At 36.1% G+C, this 17,321-nt stretch overlaps 1 protein-coding gene across 3 annotated transcripts in view; it reads left to right on the forward strand.

Moving 5' to 3' along the window:
• The window catches only part of LOC136032960 (tyrosine-protein kinase transmembrane receptor Ror-like), a 595,320-nt gene extending 581,452 nt beyond the window's left edge, over positions 1 to 13,868 (forward strand). For all 3 annotated transcript variants that reach the window (XM_065713445.1, XM_065713444.1, XM_065713446.1), the window contains one exon: positions 9,957 to 13,868. In XM_065713445.1, coding sequence (XP_065569517.1) covers positions 9,957 to 10,344 — 388 coding nt within the window. In that variant the 3' untranslated portion in view covers positions 10,345 to 13,868. The remainder of the gene's footprint in view (positions 1 to 9,956) is intronic.
• The last annotated feature ends 3,453 nt before the right edge of the window (positions 13,869 to 17,321 follow it).

The following is a 17,321-nucleotide window of genomic DNA, read 5'->3' on the forward strand; positions in this document are numbered from 1 at the left end:
TGGATCGTGAACAAAGTTACAGTACGAGTGATCTATTGTCGTATGTACAAAATAACATTTCCAAGTTAACGTCGGAACAAAAAGACATTTATGATACGATAATGCATTGTGTCGATAACAACGTTGGAGAAATTTTCTTTTTGGATGCGCCAGGAGGTACTGGTAAAAACGTTTGTGATAAAACTGATTCTGGCATCAATTCGATCAAAAAATGATATAGCGTTGGCAATTGCGTCGTCCGGAATAGCCGCAACATTGCTGCCTGGTGGAAGAACTGCTCATTCCGCTTTGAAATTGCCTCTGAACTTGCATTCTACAGAAACTCCCACGTGCAATATTTCCAAATCATCTGGGATGGGTAAAGTATTGCAGCAATGCAAACTTATTATTTGGGATGAGTGCACAATGGCACACAAAAAATCGCTCGAGGCTCTGGATCAATGCTTGAAAGATTTGCGAGGGAAGTCGAAACCCTTTGGCAGCACATTAATATTGCTTGCGGGAGATTTCAGGCAAACATTACCTATAATACCTAGATCAACTCCTGCAGACGAAATGAATGCTTGCCTGAAAAATTCTAATTTATGGGCACACGTAAAAACATTAAAATTAACTACAAATATGCGTGTCCGATTGCAAAACGATGCCTCTGGTCAAACATTTTCAGATCAATTGCTGGCAATGGGAAACGGAAAGCTCCCAGTAGACTCAATTTCAGGACGTATACAACTACCTGCTGATTTCTGTAATTTAGTGACGTCCAAAAATGAATTGATTGAAAAAGTATTTCCGAATATTCTAAAAAATTATAAAAATAATAAATGGCTAAGTGAAAGAGCGATTCTCGCACCCAAAAATATAGACGTCCACGAAATCAACAATATTGTTTTAATACTTTTAAGAAATATAAACCCACCAAAGCTTTGCAATGGCACTCGACTTGCCGTAAAAAAAACAATGGAAAACCTAATAGAGGCCACAATCTTGACAGGGCCTTTTGAGGGTGAGGCTGTTCTTATTCCTCGCATTCCCATGATTCCAACGGATCTGCCTTTTCAATTTAAAAGATTGCAATTCCCAATTCGATTAGCATTTGCAATCACCATTAACAAAGCTATATTCGCAAGTTTTACGCAGTTAATTTGTATTTTGGAACCAAATGAAGCGGTTAATTATCCATCTGAATTTTTAAATTCCATAGATCCTTCAGGGTTTCCACCACACGTGCTACAACTAAAAATAGGCATACCAATAATACTTTTAAGAAATATCAACCCACCAAAGCTTTGCAATGGCACGCGACTTGCCGTAAAAAAAAACAATGGAAAACCTAATAGAGGCCACAATCTTGACAGGGCCTTATGAGGGTGAGGCTGTTCTTATTCCTCGCATTCCCATGAATCCAACGGATCTGCTTTTTCAATTTAAAAGATTGCAATTCCCAATTCGATTAGCATTTGCAACCACCATCAACAAAGCTCAAGGGCAATCACTAGAAAAATGCGGTATAGATCTTAATACAGATTGCTTTACCAATGTACAATTGTATGTTGCATCTTTGAGGGTCGGTAAACCTGACAATCTATTTATACGCACAGACAATGGGACAGCGAAGACTGTTGTATATTCACAAGTTTTACGTAGTTAATTTGTATTGTATCTATCTATCTATCTATCTATATAAAAACGAGTTGTGTGTATGCATGTTTGTTTGTTTGTAAAAAGAGCGTTTGCATATGACGTCATTATTAGTACATACGGCTTTGTATATGGACAGACAATGGGAAAGCCAAGAATGTTGTATATTCGCAATTTTTTAGTTGTTTGAAACACATATATAAATCTATCTATATTCACAGGTGGGACACAGGGACACAACTACAATGGCGCGTAACTAATATGGCGCGTAACGACTTACGCGCGCGGGGGGGCGCGAAGCGCCCCACCAACTAGGTGTTGGGGTGGCGCGAAGCGCCACCCCAACAGCTAGTATATATATATATATATATATATATATATATATATATATATATATATATATATATATATATATATATATATATATATATATATATATATATATATATATATATATATATTTAAAGAGACACTGTGAATGTACCATCTTCCTATGGTTTTAAATCTTTGTTAGATCCTTCAAAGTACCTTGGAATTCTGATGATTAGGCTAGGTGCAAAAATTAGTTGAGTTCGACTCAGTGCTAAAGCGCACTAAGTTAAGACTCGTTGCAAAAATAGACGATAAATAGAAAAAAAAAAAACAAGCTTATAATTTGCGGTTTCAAAGAATTACTGAAGACTGAATCGGCGCAAAGCAAAGCCAAATTTAACCTGCGAAGTTTCAAAGCATTATTGCAGGCAAATTCAGCACAAAAATAAGCCAAACCCAAGCTGTAGAATTTTCCAGCGTTGGTAGGAAATGGCTAAGTGCAGAGTCCTGAGACTGTGTGAAAACATGCAAGGTGGGGAGTGTCCATCCATCGATATTCCTATATATTTTTTTTACGATTGCCCCAGAATTCATTTTTTAATTCTTCTGTTATTCTGATTTTTAGAATATTTGAATAACCGTAACATTAAATCCCATTTAAAATGAGGAAAAAATCCTGTTGGATACATTATACTTATATAATAATCATTTACATTGACTAATTGAAATCTAAATTAGTGTGGTAAAAAGAGACCTTTTTTGTGCTGGAAGATATGTGACTACTCAACCGTTGTTGACAGACTCACACGCAGGAGTTTACTTTAAGGGGGCACCGACTTAAAAACGGGAAAATATTTTTATGGCACTTGGTATTAACCAAGCAACATATAGCGATCGCAAATTCTGTCGGTCTGTCTGTCTGTCGGTCTATCCCCGTTTTGCTACTTCAGGCACTTCCAGGCAAGTTAGGACGATGAAACTTGGCAGGCATATCAGGGACCGGACCAAATTAAATTAGAAATAGTCTTTTTCCTGATTGAACCATCTGGGGGGGGGAGTAGGGGCCGGTTAATTCGGAAAAATAGAAAAAAATGAGGTATTTTTAACTTACGAAGGAGTGATCGGATCTTAATGAAATTTGAAGTTTGGAAGAATATCGTGTCTCAGAGCTCTTATTTTAAATAACGACTGGATCCGGTGACATTGGGGGGAATTGAGGGGGGACCTAAAATCTTGGAAAACGCTTGGAGTGGAGGGATCGGGATGAAACTTGGTGGGGAAAATAAGCACAAGTCCTAGATACGTGATTGACATAACTGGTATGGACCCGTTCTCTTTGGGGGAGTTAGGGGGGAGGGGTTAATTCTGAACAAATTAGAAAAATGAGGTATTTTTAACTTACGAAGGAGTGATCTGATCTTAATGAAATTTGAAGTTTGGAAGGATATCATGTCTCAGACCTTTTATTTTAAATTCCAACTGGATCCGGTGACAATGGGGGGAATTGAAGGGGGGATCTAAAATCTTGGAAAACGCTTAGAGTGGAGGGATCGGTATGAAACTTGGTGGGAAAAATAAGCACAAACCCTAGATACGTGATTGACATAACCGGGATGGATCCGCTCTCTTTGGAGGAGTGGGGGGAAGGGTTAATTTTGAAAAATTAGAGAAATGAGGTATTTTCAACTTACGAAGGAGTCATCGGATCTTAATGAAATTTGATGTTTGGAAGGATGTAATGTCTCAGAGCTCTTATATTAAATTTCAACCTTATCCGGTGAAGGGGATGTTGGGGGGTGGAACCTAAACTCTTGGAAAATGCTTAGAATGGAGGGATCGGGATGAAACTTGATGGGAAAATAAGCTCTACTCCGAGATACGGGATTGACTTAACCGGAACGGATCTGCTCTCTTTGGGGGAGCTGGGGAGGGGAGATTAAAGCTAAAAAATTTAATCGAAAAAAATGAATACGAAAATAAATCGAAAAAATGAGGTATTGTTAACATGCAAAAGAGTGATCGTATCTTAATGAAATTTCATATTTAGAGGTACCTCGAAACGTTGATCTCTTATTTTTTATCCCAACCGGGTCCAGTGTCATTGGGGGGGGGGGGGATCTTGGTAAACGCTTAAAGCGGAGAGGTCAGGATGAAACTTGGTGGAAAGAATAAGCACAAGTCCAAGATAGGTGACTGACATAACCGGACCGGATCCGCTCTCTTTGGTGGAGTTGGAGGGGGGAGTAATTCGGAAAAACTAGAAAAATGAGGTATTTGTAACTTACGAACGGATGAACAGATCTTAATGAAATTTGATATCTAGAAGGATCTTTTGCTTTAGAACTCTCATTTTAAATCCCGACCAGATCCGGTGACATTGAAGGGAATTGGAGGGGAAAGCCGGAATTCTTGGAAAACGTGAAATCGAGTTATCTTACAAATGGCTGATCGGATTTCAATGAAACTTTATATATTGAATAATCTTATGTCTCAGATGCTCCATTTTCAATTTGAATCGGTTCCAGGGATATAGAGGGTCGGAGGGGGGAAACAGAAATCTTGGAAACCGGAAATCTTGGAAAACGCTTAGAGTGGAGATATCGGGATGAAACTTGATGGGAAGAACAAGCACAAGTTATAGATACTAGATGGATATAATTGGTATGGATCCGTTCTCTTTGGGAGAGCTGGGGGTTGTTAATTTGGAAAAGTTAGAAAAATTTAGGTATTTTTAACTTAAGAACGGGTGACCGGATCTTAATGAAGTTTGATATTTAGAAGGAACTCATGTCTCAGAGCTCTTTCAAATCCCGACCAGATCTTTTGACATTGGGGGAGCTGGAGGGGGAAACCAGAAATCTTGGAAAATGCTTGTAAATGTCGTAGATACGTGACTGACGTAACCGGACTGGATCCGCTCTCTTTTGGGGGGTAGATAGTGGGGTTCAGTGCTTTGGCGATTCTGGACGTGCTAGGACGATGAAAATTGGTAGGCGTGTCAGGGAGCCGTACAAATTGACTTGATAAAGTCATTTTCTCCGATTCGAACATCTGGGGGGCTGAAGGGAGAGGAAAAATTGAGGTATTTTTAACTTGCGAGTGGGTGATCGGATCTTAATGAATTTTAATATTTAGTAGCACCTCGTGACTCAGAGCTCTCATTTTAAATCCTGACCGCCATTAAGCCTCTGATTTTCCTTTTAAAGCAATCTATTGATTCTTAGAATTTTGCTAGAGCTCATACCATATGAGCTCTTGGCTCTTCCTACTTCGTCACAAGTTATTTTCAAATAATGATTATACCTAATACTAGTAAGAAGGGTGAGACGCCTAAAACGACCCTCAGTAAGGCGTCCGACTATTAAAAGTCATCCTAGAGACCCGATTAAATCATATTTTTACTTTATCGTCTGAGAAAGGTGATGCAACTGTCCAGACTCCCCCCATGTTTTATTCACCCGATAATTTTTTTTCTTTTGAGAATGTTTTCAAAACTAATTATTATAACCCCTCAAAACTCCCTAACACTCTTAAAGTTGTACGGGGTCTGTGACTTAAAGCGCACAATACCCGATTACTTTAACTTCACAGTAGCCCCATTACTTGAAGCGCACAGTACCCATCATTCCTGCAGCACACAAGGGTTTTATCTCAACTTCCTGAGATAAGAATCATTCCAGGAAACATTATAATCTGAGTTACGTTTGTCAAGTATTTTGTTCAATAATTGAAGTGAGGTTAAAGTGACACGATGTCTAATAACATCAGTACGTCGGGGTAGGGGCTGCCACAGTTTCTGTGTCTCAAAATGCCAGATATGAGGTCTGTCACAGGAAGTATTGTATTGTTTCACAGACAACATGAATAATTATGCCATGCCTGATAACGCAATCTTTCTTGAAATTCTCAGAAACATACCAAGAAATTCTTGGCGTCCAAAAATGATCCTAAATCCCCCAAAATTTCAAGTCCAAAAGCAAATAAAAATAAATAACTAGTTCCAAAAAGCCTATTCTTTTGATATATCAATTGGTATCAAAACTGTGTCTTTTAGAGTTTCGGTTACTATTGAGGCGGGTCGCTCCTTACTTACAGTTCGCTACCACGAACTGTTTGATTTGTAACTGCAGTGAACGACTGTTGTGTTTAAGCTTTCATGTGTCTTAAGCCCATCCTTATTAATGTCGTGATAAGGGTTATAAGAATTATAACCTTGATAAGAAGTCTTCGAAGTCTTGAAGGGTTATAAGAAGTCGTTGGTATGATTCGGCTTTTACGCTTAAAATAGCAGTGTTTCCATAAATAGCCTAAATAATAGTGTTTAAATTTGGCCAGGATATAATAGATGTTTTTACCCACCTCTTAGTGGGCTATAGTCAGAATTTCTTAACTTTGGGAGGAGGAATCAACTTGAGAAAAAGCCATAGTTATCAATTATATTATCAAGAGGTGGATAATTTTTTATCGTTTTTCCATATTGCGGGTATAGCGCTTTTAAAACCTTTTATGACAAATGTCGATGCTTCCTCAGGAAAATAAGATCCTTCCTAGTTTGTCATATAGCAGTTGAATTGTAACATTGTGCGACTGCCTGAGCAGCCCAACAAATTCTGGCACACTACTACTACTGCTAACAATTCCCTGCAGCACAAAGTGAATTCAGGTCAACACTGCCGCCTACGCTTCTTGTCCACATCAACCTGTTCAAAGCTTCACTTTTTATCCCTCCCATGATGTTTTAATTTTCTTTAAATCCTCTCTTATGACCTCTTCCCTCTCCACTAGTGGATAACCTGATTCTTGTTTGGTCCAAGATAGACCTCCAAAAAATCAAAATCACTGACAGTATTATCATTTGCCCGTAAAACTGACCTAGCCATCTTTCATTATAACCCTAGAAAGTGGGATCGAACCATATTTCTCGTACAGCTTTTTATCTGGTATACGTTTAGTCGAACGAATACCTTAAACTATACTTATGCAATTCTACTGGAAATCATCTAATATACCTTCCTCGCAAGGTCATATCCAGGGGGGGGGGGCTACGGGGTATCAGTTCCTCACTATGTTTGTCTGAACCATAAAAACGTATAAAAATGCATATAAACAAATTTTGATGTTTTTTTCTTTTGTATAAAGAATTTAAGTTACATGCGCCTTTAATGTTTATCGGCCCTACTCTATCGATTCTTGGCGTTCCCATGTCGTTTGGTGTCTCCATTTTGATTTACCGGTGTTCGACAGGACATATGAAATAGATGCCATCTTATTCGTTGCAACCCACAAACTTCCAACGGCAATCGTTCAGTACTTGTTTTTCTGAAGTAAATATATCTTGATTCGGGACACTCGAGCTTGTTAGACGCAAAAAAAAAGAGAAAAGAATGGGTAACAAAAACAGCTTTATTGTGAAAAGATATTTCTATCAAGAGGACATTGCGGGACATACAAAGGCTCTTGAGATAAAAATCAAACTTTCAATGACATGACCATTCAGAATTCACTTTGTGTTTCCATGTCCATTTTATTATTCATATTATGCTAATTGGATAGCTACTTACTTGAACACTTGATAAGTATCTTTTTGTTGCTTGGACTCTATATAATATTCGGATACCGACAGTAAAAAGCTTCTTATCAAGAATTATCTTCTTTTTTTTCCATTTTGAGGCGTTTTTATTCAGCTGGTGTTCAGATGATAAAATCAGAAATTGACTATTCAGATTGTAAATCATTTTGTGAAAGTACGACGCTTTATAAATTTGCAGTTTGAAATTAAATTTACATAATCACGGAACATCTTTTTTAAGACGGACATGTGCAAATGAAGGGTTTTTTGCCCCCCCCCCAATATGCTGAGAACGTTAAGAGTTTTACTTATAACGTTTGCTATCCCCCTTGTTTTCGAAATGTCGATCCCTCAAAATAAATCGCTGGGTGCGTAAACCCAGGAAGCTTGATTGTAAGTTTCTCTTTTTTTTGGTACTTGTCTATTATATAAAACACACTCGAGAAGTGAAGTTTGGTTAAAACTAATGAAAAAAAAATATGATGAAAATAGAATACTTTATTAGCAAAATTGTGAAAACTACAACTTGGAAATAATGTTCCTAGAACGCAGTGTTACGCTTCCGAAAATGTTGTTCTCGTAAGAGTACAAGTTCATGATGTGGCCATTGACGCAGTGTTTTATTTTGGGCAACAACCCCTTATCCTGGAAAAATATAATTGCCTGTTCTTCGGTCCTTGGCAAATTTCAAATCTTAATTTGAACATCCACGGTGAGACACTATATTCTATCACTAGTCAAAGCAAACCAACCGGTGTCCTCAAGAATCGCGTTAATAATGGACTAAAATGAACTAGGTCAAGAACCGCTTTAATAATGAACTTTTCTTTGAGACGGTCAGCCAACGCCGAAGCTCCCAATTTAATAGTTCACAAATGACCTTAACAATTTTTCTAGAATATTCTATTTTCATCATATTTTATTGTCACCAAACTTCACTTCTCGAGTGTGTTTTATATAATAGACAAGTACCTTGTTTTTGGTAGCCTCCGTTGTTTATTATATAAATCAGAGCCGGACAACGTTAAAGTTCTACATTGGCTAATTAGGCCTACGACACTAGTTTACTTGAGATTTGTAAGAAAGGAAACTTCTTTCTGATTCTTGGATTGCATTTAGCTGACCAATCACATGCCTTTTTATGTTTTTACGATTTGGAATAGCATTCAGGCACGTTCCTTACGCTACGGAATGGCGACGTGAAACCGCCATTTTAAATAATCTATTACATAGAAATGATTGCTTCATAAAGAGAAAAAAAAATAACAAGTAAGAAAAAAAATATTCTGATTTGAAACTTGCAAAAACGGTCTGAATTACACAATAATATTAATACTTTTCGTCTTATTGAAGTATTGAAACGAAATTGCCTCTTCCAAGGCGTTGCAAACGATTTGTCCTCAGTTCTCCTTCTTTACTTTGTGTCAATTTTAAAGACCCCTTCGCCGCAACTTTTTAATGTAGCTTGCTGGTCATCTGTCTAAAATCATGTTGATGTCATTGTGTCATTGTATCTGATGATTATTGCGAATGTTGCATTTGTTCCTGTAGTCTTAGTGTAAGTGACATAATTCTTGCAATTTTATCAAACTTAATATCTCACCCTGAGACAAAGCTCTGTTTTAATCCAATCCTAACACAAACAAAAAGACTCAAATACATCCCTCTGTAAAGAAAACCTTCGTTATTAAAAAAAAATATTCAATTAAAAGATCCTTCTTTCGACCATATATCTTGGAAACTTTCTATCAAATCTCTTGAGGACGAACTAGGTGTCTTTGCAGTAAGTATCTGTAGAAAACAAAGTTTCTCCCAAGGGCCGTTTAAAGCTGTCAACCAATCAATATTTTCGAACCATAGTCATAGATAGATAATATGATTAATTAACTTTGCTAATGAAGATAAAGCCTTCGTCATTACAATATCAATAACAGGTCAAATTGAGATTTGCTTAGAAAGGAAAACAGATATTACATTGACTTTTGACATGAGATAAGGTTATCACACATACTAAAGCATACCAATTTTTCACGAAGAGAGACTAAGAAATTCTGCCCTTAAGTTATTTTGAAGGCCCCCTAGTTTTTTTTTATTTATACGGTCTAAAGCCCTACTTCCCTTAGGAGACCCTTCTCATCATGTCGCGGGTCTAACCCGTATGTATTTGTGTAAAATGGCACAACAAGCATTTCTGTGAGGGAGGCGTGGTATTACAAAGCAATTGACGAGACAAATACTACCAAAAGTTAATGAGCTGGTTTTATGAAAGTTGCAATTTGATTTCCGAGTTTTTATACTGAGGAGTTGATGTCTAGCACTGTTTCACATTCTTTCTAATTTCTTCCTCACTTGTTTTGTTTCTACTCCCTCAATTTTTCTTTTACTTCTTTAACAAAAGAAAATAAAGCAAAAAGGATGACTTTGTTTTTAATTACAGGTCCTGGGAAGGCTTGGCTTCATCAGGTCAAACAGTTTCATCTGGAATAGCCTCATTTCCCAATCGACCTCCAAGTCACTCCAGTGTTTCCCAGCATTCAAGCACAGGACCAAGTAATAACACAGGTTCAACTCAGCTAAGTGGAGCTGGGCAGTATGCCCAGCCGAGACAGGGTGTCATGAGCCCAGTTCCTAGTGTGAGTAGCAGCGGAAGTGGACAAACATACCCTCAGTGCTATGCGCAGACTTTGTTAAATTTTGGCCAACCTTTAAGACCTAATCAGCATCAAGCTGTGCTCAAATCAAACGGTCAAGTGACACCTGTTTTTCGAGTGCAGCAGAATTTACCCATCGCTCATCATGACTTGGGAAAGATTTCGAATCTATAGCTCGTTTAATGTGATAATTTTATGGAGTCTTAGAAACATGTAAAAATTACTTGGAAAAGTGTAAACAATTCAAGCGTTAGTGCTAGCAGGTGAATTTTTAACCATGTATTTTTTGTATATAATTGTTTCCTGATGTTCACAGAAAATAACTAAACGCTAAGTTTGACAAGCCGGACACAACAAATTTGAACCAAGAGGCTGAAGATTAATTTTGAGAAGGACATTTTAATAGAAAATTTTGTCTTAAAAGATCTTATACTTGGGTAAAATCCTTGTCCCCACCTTTCTTAAAGTAAACTCCCGTATGTTGCTCGACTATACTCTTAAAAGAAGTTGAGTTTGTACAATTTCTTGTTTTTTTTTTTTTTTCTTCTTTTATGTGAGTCTTCTCTATAGAAATTTTTCGTTTGAAATTACTGAATTCAGTGGAAAAGAATTGAGGTAAAAGAGACCGCCACCGTTTAATTTTGATCGAATCAACTTCTATAACTCAATTCTTAAATGGCTTATTCTTTCATTTCAAAACAATATTTTGCCGAGGTCTATTTCTTTTCCTCATTTTAGGTCATGCTACATGTTAGGTTCATACACAATAATTTTATGATTTTCCATGGAATTTCCAAGATTCTTTCAATAAAATTGAGGGCATTAAATCCTAACAAAGCCAAGTATACTTGGTTAATTCTATCTATGAAAAGAATTAAAACATTTTATAAAACACTTCAGCAACTCTTGAACTATTAAGTCATCACACAGTTTTATAGTTTAGTGAATAAAGGCGCTGGAAAATTGTTCATTTTAAGCTTTGTTGGTTACGAGTACTTAAAAAACGCTAACACTGAACTTGATCCGCGCAAATACTCTTCCTTCCACACAGGGAGACGCCCCGGTTATTTCTGGGATCTTGAATTCGAAATGAAAAATTTAACATTGAGGATTACATAGAAATTACTAGAAACTGTAGAAGTAATAAACAGTTCGAAATTTATAGGGGGAGGGGGACTAATTTTGTTATCTCGATCATTTATGTAGATTAGGGATGCCGTATTGTTTGAATGAGCCAGAAAAAGCAATAGAAATCCCTTTCGTCCGAATTTAAGACTCTGGGTGCCGCGTTTAAACTCTTACTGCTAAAACTTGTTCTTATCCGTTGTATGTAGCGATTTTGACGGTCATATTGTAATGATAACCATATCGTTATGAGTTTTTAATATCAAATGAAAAAATGGTTGCTTTTATAGATAGGTATATGTATAAACAGGAGTGTTGTTTGGGGGGGATGCAAGGCTTTGGGGTGGTTCCCCCAATAATACGGAGAAAAAATCATTATGTATCCAATGCCCATTGACTATCCGGATATGGATCTCTCTTGCCCCCTCCCCCATTAAAAATGCTAGAGATTCGCCCCTGTGTATAAAGTATACAGTCCATGGATTAGCTGTGCAATGTTTGTCTTTCAGGTACACATGGAATTAGAACTCTATTTATGAATTATCCCATTCTCCTCAGCAATAGATCCTAAGTGTAGGTATGAGTAGCCTTGTATTCCAAATCTTAACGATTTTCTTGCTTGGTCAAAGAATTGTTAATCCAAAGCCCGTATATATTTTGGACCTCTAGTCTTAGATTAAAGATTTACTTCAGAATGGGAAGTGAGCAAAGGCCCACACAAATCTGAGTTTCGGGTAAAAGCTACTAAATTCCCCAGGATTCCATCAGAAGCATTTCTTGTATTTCTTGAAAACTACAATTTTTCTTGTAATTTTACAAAAAAAAGAGCAAACATAAAGGCGGATTAAAAAAAAAAAAATATAAGTTCTTTTTTATATTGGGGAAACAATCTTCTTAGCCAATTTTTCATAAATATTTTTTTTTTACTTCTCTCTGGTATCCCAATTGTTTTGCCCTTCAGACTGAATCAAACTGTCTTTTGGAAAATTATATAGATTCCAAAGGACAAGTCATCTGATCGGAAACATAGCAATATCCGAAAAGTATGCTATTTACTTATGTGTTTGAATATGAATAAGTGCATGTTACTGGCATTATTGGGATGAGTTAGAAAAGAACAACAACAAAAATATGTTCAATGGAAAAACCATGTTTTTTATTAAGACTTATAGTCATGTCCTTATTGCAGTATATTTTTAATAGTAATTAAGCGGTTTCATGCTAAAATTTCCAAATTGTAAAATAATCGGACTTGAATAAATCGGCTCACAAAGTGAGTTAGTAAAACTCAATTCGTACTAAAACAAGTTTCTTTTAGCTCCACTAGGGGATAGAATGTGTTCTGTTTCAATAATATGGCAGGGAGTTCATAGACGTTCAATTTTTGATTTTGCCTATGGTGGCGATTCTCAATCGAATAAGTTAGTTTATCAGGCAGCATAAAATTCAAAATCAGCAATCTTTTGTTAATTTTTCTGTTGTTGGTTTTATGAATGTCGTCCAGTTAGCATGTGAATGGTTCTTATTACCTAACCGAATTCCTAGTAGCATTCTTTTAAATCACAAAATATAGTAACTCAAAAAAACCAATTTATGTTCTCGAAAAACAAGTTGCTTTTGACAAACCTGTTGTTGTTGGAAGATATTTTTTTAGAACGTAAAAATTTTCTGTGAAAAATTACTAATCAAAAGTTGCTTGTCTTTGCTTAAAATCTGAAATATTTCCCGGGACGGCCAGAAAAAGGGATATGAAAGTTTTCAATATTGTTTTTTTTTTTGCCATAACCTTTAAACATGCTTTGTGCTTCTAGCTAAGCTTCTATAACATTTTGTGTATCTTTTCTACCAGACAAGCATAATTAGATTCTTAACTCCTAGATTACTTTTTTCAGGATTTAAGAACAGTAATTTAAAAGAAATATTGAAGGGAATTTCAGCTTTAGTTGAAATCATTTCCAAGTTTATTTATTTTATAGAAGATATACCCAACAACCATAAGGGGGATATCATATTCTTTTTCTTCTTTATTACTTTTTTGTTGCCACTTATAATAGAAACATCTTTGAAGTTGTGTTGCTCAGGGAGGTTTTGTGGGGGATTGAGAGTCCCATTTTAAAGCGTGACAAGTCATTAGAAGAATTTCTTATGATATCATAATTATTATACAAGTATGATATTCTTAGTTCGATTCCCAGAATAAGGCAGCCTCACCCTTCCACCTCCGAAATTAGGTAAACTACCCCAAAGAGTCTTGGCTATACTTTTGTATTACGGGACAAATTCGTAAAGGTCAAAAATTTCCGAAAAATTAGAAAAGGCCTAAACTAGTTGTAGAATCGATAGTTAGAAAGGGGATAAATTAATGTAATTGGAGTCAGTATACATTTTCCTGTCTTATGCTATGTAATACTTGGTAAACGTAAGAATTGTAAATTTGTATTATTTTCAAATCATGTGTTGAATTCTTACTGTTAAATTTATTTGAAAAGTGATTCTAGTCTTTTAATGATGTTTCTATTTCTGTATATATTTTTCTTTTTTCTAACTGTATGAAATAAAAATTTCTATTTATTTGAAATTTGTTTCCGTTGAAACTTATAAAGACTAGTCACTAATTATCACGTGTTCAGAGGACCATGAATGCTTGACTTTATCCCCCCACTCTCATGATTTTACGATTGTTTCTATAATATTTTATTCTTCAAAAAAAAGGTTAGGGGGGTTGAAATCTCCCTTCCTCCAAAATTTTTTTCCGACTCGTAAAAACGTACCAAAAATGAAAATAGACAAATTTTTCATACGTTTTTGAGTGTTTTTTTATAATTACCATTACCATTTCCAAATCAACTTTAATTGCCGACTTTTTCTCACTTTGCAGTTTTTCTTCAAAGCATGTTTTAAAATTTTTGGTTACTATGGGCTAGTTTTTTTTTCTTTGCTTGGTTACGTGTGATGCCGCAATCATGATTTGGAATATTTTTTTTATAAACTCTTTTTTTTGTTATGTTCTATAAAGTCTCTGAATAGTTTTTCAGCAAGAAACTAATGTCACTATAGAGCCTTCAAAGGCATATCCAGGATTTTTTTTTTGGGGGGGGGGGGGGATATAAAACTCTTAAAAATGCATCAAAAATTTGTTTATATGCGTTTTTGTTACGTTTTTATGAGTCGAACAAAAATTTTGGGCGATGGGTTCAAACCCTGTACCCCCTCCCCCAAGATACCGCCTTGGTAACTTTTCAAACTACATCCAATCTTAGTAAGCCTTATTAAAAGGGATTTACCGCTAATTTGGTGTAAATACAAAGCAAGATTTATAACTTTTTTGAGTTTTTCTTTGTAATCCTTAGATTAATCTAGGAAAATGGAGTAAAATCTGGTAAAATCGGTAAATTTACAACATACTCTTTTTGCAAATTTAGCAGAAATTCTAAGTAACACTAAGTAAAATTGGTAAGTCTACAACAAATTCTATGTAAATTTAGTTCAAATTTCAGGTAAAATTTGGCAAAAATCGTTAAATTTACAGCTGATTATTCTGTAAATAGTAAGAATTTTAATTAATCTTTTAAACTGGTAAATCACAGCATCTTACTGTATTTGTTAAACTTTATTACACATTCAATAATTTCTTGAAAAACCACAAGAAATAAGCAACTACACTAGAACTAGACTGTTTTGCTATGATGATTAGTTTAATTCATAAGTCGATTTGTATCTTGTATTAGTAAAAACAAAATAATTTTCAAAGTGTATTTGGTAATGATTAGATCTTAATGTGTCTCAAATTGCCAATAAATCACTATCAACAGTTGTAGCAATACAAGATTGGCAAGAATCAACAACATCTCCAGATGGTTTCAGTCTGTCATTTTCCATTTGAAATTTGAGCGATGGATGGATCACATTGCCCTCTTAATGGGTTGATTGTTCAGAAATGGAATACTGAGATCATAGTTTAAAGTTCATGAGGTGCGTCACTACTAGAGTTGTTGATTGCTGTTAGTGCGAACAGTTAAACCATTAACTAAAACACCCCCACCCCTTCCATCCGTTTTGAAAATCTATGTAAAAAAAAATTAAGTCGTTTTATATAATTTAATTTTTGGCTTATGAGTTATTGTCGCGTAATATTTGCCATGAAGAACCCAAATTCATTTTTCGTAAATTTACCTTCCTTAATGGAAAAAAGACGTTTATCTTCGATTGGAAAGTTAAAAGAATACTTTTATTATATAAATAACTTTTTTGGAGAAAATCTATTACATACATCTTTTCATAATATCTATTTTCATCGCGTTCACAAGTACTGAAAACAATTTTAGCCTTTAAAACGGATTTATCCGAGGCTGATTACCAGGACGGGCTACCATCGACATCGACAAAAAAAAGTGTATTCTACGTGGTTGAAGGATAAATAAATTATTACTCGGACCGGTTTGATACGTTTATTATTCAGTTCGTAGTCTATTTCGTCGCTTTTTATGGCACTTGGTATTAACCAAGTGACATATAGCAATCGCAAATTCTGTCGGTCCTGGTTTTGCTACTTTAGGCACTTTCAGGTAAGCTAGGACGATGAAATTTGGCAGGCATATCAGGGACCGGACCAGATTAAATTAGAAATAGTCAATTTCCCGATTTAACCATCTGTGGGGAGTGGGGGGCCAGTTAATTCGGAAAAAATAGACAAATTGAAGTATTTTTAACTTACGAACGGTTGATCAGATCTTCATGAAATTTGATATTTGGAAGGATATCGTGTCCCAGAGCTGTTATTTTAAATCCCGACCGGATCTGGTGACATTGGGGGGTAGTTGGGAGGGGGAAACCTAAAATCTTGGAAAACACTTAGAGTGGAGGGATCGGGATGAAACTTGGTGGGAAAAATAAGCATAAGTCCTAGATACATGATTAATATAACCGGAACAGATCCGCTCTCTTTGGGGCAGTTGGGGGGGGGAGGGTTAATTCTGAAAAATGAGGTTTTTTTAAACTTACGAACGGGTGATCGGATCTCAATGAAATTTGACATTTAGAAAGATATTGTGTCTCAGAACTCTTTTTTTTAAATCCCGACCGGATCTGGTGACATTGGGGGGGGGAGGAGTTGGGAGGGGGAAACCTAAAACTTGGAAAACACTTAGAGTGGAGGGATCGGGATGAAACTTGGTGGGAAAAATAAGCACAAGTCCTAGATACATAATTGACATAACCGGAACGGATCCGATCTCTTTGGGGTAGTTGGGGGGGGGGCTAATTCTGAAAAATTAGAAAAAAATGATGTATTTTTAACTTACGAACGGGTGATCAGAACTCAAGGAAATTTGATATTTAGAAGGATTTCGTGTCTCAAAGCTCATATTTTAAGTCCTGACCGGATCTCGTGACATTGGGGGGAGTTTGGGGGAAACCTAAAATCATGGAAAACGCTTAGATTAGAGGGATCGGGATGAAACTTGGTAGGAAAAATAAGCAGAAGTCTTAGATACGTGATTTACATAATTGGAACGGATCCGCTCTATTGGGAAGGGGGGTTAATTCTGAAAAATTAGAAAAAATGACGTATTTTCAACTTACGAAGGAGTGATGGGATCTTCATGAAACTTCATATTTGGAAGGACCTCGTAACTCAGATCTCTTATTTTAAATCTCAACCGGATCCAGCGTAACTGGGGGGGGGCAGTTGGGGGGAACCGGAAATTTTAGAAATTACTTAAAGCGGTGAGATCAGGATGAAACTGGATGGGAAGAATAAAAACCTGTCTAAGATACGTGACTGACATAACCGGACCGGATCTGCTCTCTTTGGTGGAGTTGGGGGGAGGGGTAATTTTGAAAATTGAGGTATTTGTAACTTACGAAAGGGTGACCAGATCTTAATGAAATTTGATATTTAGAAGGTCTTGTGCTTTAAAGCTCTAATTTTAAATTCCGACCAGATCCTGTGACATTGGGGGGAGTTGGAGGGGAAAACCGGAATTCTTGGAGAACGTGAAAATTGGGGTATTTTTATCTTACGAATA

Source organism: Artemia franciscana, chromosome 11 (assembly GCF_032884065.1).
Source record: "Artemia franciscana chromosome 11, ASM3288406v1, whole genome shotgun sequence".
NCBI lineage: Eukaryota > Metazoa > Arthropoda > Branchiopoda > Anostraca > Artemiidae > Artemia > Artemia franciscana.